This window comes from Cebus imitator, unplaced genomic scaffold (genome assembly GCF_001604975.1).
Source record: "Cebus imitator isolate Cc_AM_T3 unplaced genomic scaffold, Cebus_imitator-1.0 Scaffold191, whole genome shotgun sequence".
NCBI lineage: Eukaryota > Metazoa > Chordata > Mammalia > Primates > Cebidae > Cebus > Cebus imitator.
In genome coordinates, this window is record NW_016107506.1 from 3,276,109 (window position 1) to 3,282,290 (window position 6,182).

Here is a 6,182-nt window from a genome sequence, read left to right on the forward strand (position 1 = left end):
CTTCTTTATTTTTATTTTTCCTTTTACTTTTCTTTGCTCTTGTTGCTCACACTGGAGTGCAATGGCACAATCTCATTTCATTGCAACTTTTGCCTCCCCAATTCAAGCAATCCTCCTGCCACAGTGTCTCCAGTAGCTGGGATTACAGGTGTATGCCACCATGCCTGGCTATTTTTTTATTTTTTTATTTTTTTTGTTAGTAGAGATGAGGTTTCACCATGTTGGCTAGGCTGGTCTTGAACTCCTGACTTCAGGTGATCTGCCCACCTTGGCCTCCCAAAGTGCTGGGATTACAGGCATGAGCCACGGCACCTGGCTGCATTTTTTTATTAAACCACTCTCTGTATTAGGCTGAATAATGACTCCAAAGGTATCAGTTCCTATACTCTGGAGGCTGTGCTACCTTACATGGAAAAAGGGTCCTGCAAATGTGATTAATTTAAGGATGTAGTGATAAAGAGATTATTATGAATTATCTGGATGAGCCCTAAATTCAATCAGGAATGTCCTCATAGGAGAGAGGTAAAAAGAGATTTCACAGAAGAGAAGGCAACGTGACCACAAAGGCAAAGACTGCAGTGATTATGCAACAAGGCAAGGAACGACAATAGCCAACAAGAGATAGATGAGGAAAGGAGTGGATCCGCCCCTATAACCTCTGGAGGGAATGTGGCCCTGCTGCTACCTTGATTTGGGCCCAATGATACTGATTTTGGACTTCTAGCCTTCAGAACTGTAAGAGAATAAATTCCTGTTGTGTTAAGCCACCAAGTCTGTGACAATTTGTCACAGATGCCATAGGCAACAAATATGCTCTCTTGGAGCATTTACATTGAGTTTCAATCAGAATAAAAAGAAATTATCTTTCCCACCTACCACACTTATCTGACTCAAGCTCTTAGAGAACATGATGTGTATTAAGATCATATGTCTATGCTCTGAGCCTAGCATACTGCTTTGTACATAACAGGCGCTCAATAAACATTTGTTAAATTATGTTACTAAAATGCCAAGTATACAGAAAAGAAAAGAAAGCAGGCCTGACACTGCTATCCTTAGAAAGGCCTGTTATAACATTGCCCGTGGCTAGCATCTGAGAATCTGGATTTCAGGAGACTTCCCACCATTCCCAGCACTCATTAGCGTGCCTTACTGTCTAAACCGTTTGTGCAAACAATTTGGCTTATGCTGAATATCTGCTTTCCTTCTGGGGATCTCAACTTTTGGTACATGCCAGGGAGAAGTTGTCTATATGACCAACCTCCAATAAAATCCTTGGGCACCAAGTCTCTAATGAGCTACACCTTGGTGCACAACATTTCACACATGTCACAACTTGCTGAAGGAATTAAGAATGTTCTGTGTGACCTCACTGGGAAATAACTCCTAGAAGCTGCTATTGGTTTTATGGGACTTCACCCATGAGAGTTTCCCCTGGCTAATTTTGCATTGTGTCCTTTACTATAATAAATTGTAGCCATGGGTACCATATGTTGAGTCTTGTGAGTCCTCCTAGCAAATCATTTGAACCTGGTGGTAGTCTTGGGGACCCCCAACACATGAATTCAAAGCTTATCCATTACACATCTAATCACTTCAAACATCACAGTAAGCTTCAGAAAGAGATTGTATAATACAGAACCACCTATCTGAAACACAGGTTAAATGGCACAGGTATGTGAACCAATCTGTAGTCTGATTATCATCAAAAGGGCGAATGCAGATTGGGAACATTTTAAAGCTGAATGCTACTGTATTCTTTTTTGTTGTTGTTTTTGAGATGGAGTTTCACTCTGTGGTTGAGGTTGGAGTGCGGTGGCACGATCTCAGTTCACTGCAACCTCCACCTCCCAGGTTCAAGAGATTCTCCTGCCTCAGCCTCCCAAGTAACTGGGATTACAGATGCATGTCCTAGCCACGTCCAGCTAATTTTTGTATTTTTAGTAGAGATAGAGTTTCACTATGTTGGCCAGACTGGTCTCAAACTCCTGACCTCAGGTGAACCACCTGCCTTGGCCTCCCAAAGTGATGGGATTACAGGCATGAGCCATGGCATCCAGCTTGAATGCTATTGTATTCTAACATTACGTTTTTCAACATAAGTACATATAAAGTATCTTTAACTGAAGTCTGTACACAGTTTATTAAAACAATTCTTCTAAGGTTGGGTGCCGTGGCTCATGCCTGTAATCCTAGCATTTTGGGAGGCTGAGGCGGGCAGATCACGTGTGGTCAGGAGTTCAAGGCCAACCTGATCAACATGGAGAAACCCTGACTCAACATGGAGAAACCCTGTCTCTACTAACCGGTGGCAGGTGCCTGTAATCCCAGCTACTTGGGGGGGTTGAGGCAGGAGAATAGCCTGAACCTGGGAGAGGTTGCAATGAGCCAAGATTACACCATTGCACTCCAGCCTGGGTGACAAGAGTAAGACTCCATCTCAAAAAAAAGAAAAATTCAAAGGAAATAAAGATAATCACATAGCTCAGTTTGCAAATTTTTCCTAAATTTTTGAGTGGTATATATGAAATATTAAAAATGAAAACGTATGTCACTTAGTAAAGCCACCAATTTAGACCCTCACAATAATCTTAAGTATCATTATCTCAGTTTCACTGATAGAGACATTGAGGCTCAGAGATTTTTACCCAAGATTACACAGCTGGTGTCAGAACACTCTGGCTCTAAAGTTGTCAACAATTTGCTCTATGTACTTGGTCAAAATATTTCATTTATTATTTTCTGTTTTCTTCTTACATAGAAATCATATCTCTATTCCATATATCTTATTATAATAGCCACATAATAAAATCAACATGAGGTCAGGCACAGTGGCTCACACCTGTAATTTTAGCACTTTGGGAGGCCGAGGCAGTAGGATTGCTTGAGTCCAGGAGTTTGAGACCAGCCTGGGCAACATAGCAAGGCCTCATTTCTATTTCTTTAAAACCTAATAAAATAAAATCAACATGAAAGCATTTATAAAATGCTAAGGTAACACAACATACAAAGATACACAATGATGTATAATGAAGCCTCCTATATACATTGAAGGAGCAAGGGCCAGTGAAACTCTGGATGTTTTTCAGCAAATCGCAACATTTTTGTGTGTGTGTGGAGGCCAAATCCAAGTAAAAATACAGACAGTGCTCAATTCATCTCTGAGAGCAAGCAAAATGAACCATATTCCATCTTCTATCTTCTTTTCTTCTCACGTGTTTTTCCCTATTTCATGCCAATTTCATGCCATAATTCCTCAATATTCTATTATTCTTCATCTGTGGCTTTTCTATGTTCTTATATTCTCTTACCCACATGGGCTCTTTGCTCATCTCCCTAAATACCTGACTTATTTACTATCCTTTCATGACTTTCAATGACTTTGCAATTAAAAAAAGAAAGAAAGAAAGAAAGAAATCTGTTTATTTTCTCCATCTTCATTTTCAGGTTTCCTTCTTAATTATATAGATCTAACCACAGTTAAGGCCAGAGAATTTAAACAAAAATCACATGAACCTTTGTTTGCATGTGTAAGTTTAGAGATAAATCAAGATCTCATTTATTCTATTGCCCCTTTGTGAGAGCTAACATGCAATAGCTGCAAGTGGAACATGCTAACCACAGAGCTAATACAACTCAATGTGAATACTGGCAGTCAGCCAGGTAGTTATCTTACAGAATGAAATTAAAAGCAATTATAAAGGAAGAAGATTAAATTTCCACTTGCTTAGATCACACTTGTAGGCAACAGAAGTGAACAGAAACCTTTAATTTTTGACAAAATTAAGTATTATTATTGGCCTATAGAAATTTACATCTTAAAAAGACAAATACCAATGTAAACATACTGCAAGTCATGCTATAGAGTATTAAGAGATTTAAAAATAAATAACATGGTCAAAAAAAGAAAATCTTATGATAAAAATGGAGGGCCTGTCTTCCACAAAAACAATTCCTGGATTTTCACTTACCACTTCTTCCGAATCTCTAAGTTCTTCCTTTTCTCTATTTGTTTTCTGTTGACCCACAAGCTGCGGCTATCTGTAGCATAAATCATTTCCCTTACCAGTTAGCCTCAAACCACTGCCCACTCTCTGCATTTTCTTTCACCACTCAGCCCTGAGAAAGATTACTTTCTGTTCTCTGCCTCTGTTTTCTCAACAACCATCTCACTCCCATAAAAAGTAACTTCTGCCCCTCCACCCTGCTGAAATCACAAAGGATTATTAGGCCTGCCGGGACCTCTCCTCCATTCTCAATATCACTGTGGCCTTCACATTACTAACTTCTTTCTCCTTTCCTATGGCCTTTGCAACTGACTTCTCTAATTAGTCACATCTAGATTTCTTTAAAACTCTCAATCCTTCTGTCTCTGTTGCTCCACCTTCTTTTGTACAGTTCCAAATGAAACGTACTGCCCAGATTTTCCTCCTTGGTCCCTTTTTTTCATTTTACCACTTGAGGATCAGTTCCCATTCTGTGGAAGCTCTTTCCCCCATTCTTATAAAACTGATTCCTTCTCATCTGTCAGATCTCAGTTTAAATACAACTACTGTTTATAGGTCTTTGTTAGCATTTGTCTAAATTTGCTTTTCCCTATCCCACCAAACACAAACATACCATTAATCAGTCTATAGCACAGCGCTTCATTCCTTCACAGTACTTATCATAATTTATAATTACAAATATATATATACTTGCTTATTTCTTGCCCTTCTCAGTAAGTATAGAGACCACATCTGTTTTGTTCACTATTGTATACCTGGCACATTGAAGACACATACTAAATAATCAGCAAATAACCGAATACATGATCTTATTCATTCCTATTGTATCAATTCTTAGATATGAAAGACTTTTAAAACCTTACTACTCCACCCTTATTTCTACGATTTCAAATACACCTGTTGAACAAACTGCTTGACATTTTTTACATGTGACTCTCACCCTGCATCTAAAATTCATTACGCTGAAAATTCAACTCTTATACTACCATACTAGCATTATCTTTGCATAAAACTGTGTTAGTCTCTCATACATAGCATACATATCATCTGCTTTATTGTTATGTTCCTACTTGAGGTCATGAATTATCCCATGTTCATCGTTGCATTCCTCCTAGCACATAGCTCAGTATATGTATTAACCAAGTACTAAGAAAATGTTAAGGCACTGCTTCCAAGAATCCAAAGCCAGCTAAATATTAACTTACCTTCCAGCTCACGGCTCTGTCATTGCTATTTCACCAATACATTTGCCTGTAGTCATCTGAGGAATAAAGTGCTTAATCTGTTCTTCTGAGCCATAGTTTGCAATATAGGGCATGGCAATTGCTGAATGAACACCAAAACCGGGGCCTGAACAATTTGAATAAGCTCTTAGAAAGAAAAAAGAAGAAAAATTAAAGCATAAAATAGCAATTAAAAAATGACTATTGTAACAACAGTGTATTAAAGAGCCTATCAAACTGTTTGGTAGTAGCCTATCTCATCACAAACCTATGGCATTCCCGAGTATTTTCTTAGTATTTTATTTTTACTAATTTTAAAACTTCTGATTCCAACACAATAACAGGGCTCTACTAGAGTTCAATGAACACTTATTTAATTGAGAGATAAAATATTTTAAAATATAAATCACCTGCAATTATATTCTTATAACACAGTAGAATAATAACTGTATTCTTCTAATTATCTTTGCCATAAGAATGTATTCTAATAAGATGGAGTCATGGTCAAAACAAATAAACAAAAGAACAAAAATAAAAAATAAAAAAACAACAAATAGAATAGAAGAAAAAAAGAACAAAAAACAAAACAAAAGATGGTGTCATGCAGTAAATTTTGTACTTTGCTGTTTTCTTTTAAAATTATGGCACATATGCACACCAATACAAATTTTAAATTTAAAAATAAATTATATGATACAACAAAATTGTATTTTTACATAGATTTTAATCTTAAATAGCTGGAAAATACTACAAGTTATTTATTTACCATAATTTTCTTATCCATTCTCCCACTTCTGGACATTTAGATTGCTTCAAAATTTGGAGAATTATGACCTAACGTGAAAATGATTTCTGAACACAGTATCTATTTTTCCTATTAAATTATTTTAAGATAAATTCCCCAAAGTGGCATTCTAGGTAAAGGAGCAGGAACTTTTTTTTTTTTTTTTTT

At 37.1% G+C, this 6,182-nt stretch overlaps 1 protein-coding gene across 1 annotated transcript in view; it reads right to left on the reverse strand.

Annotated features, from left to right (window-relative positions):
• ACADL (acyl-CoA dehydrogenase long chain) overlaps positions 1 to 6,182 on the reverse strand; it is a 37,932-nt gene that overhangs the window by 24,456 nt on the left and 7,294 nt on the right. The window contains 1 exon segment of the mRNA XM_037745051.1: positions 5,213 to 5,377. Within this exon segment, the coding sequence (XP_037600979.1) occupies positions 5,213 to 5,377 (165 nt within the window).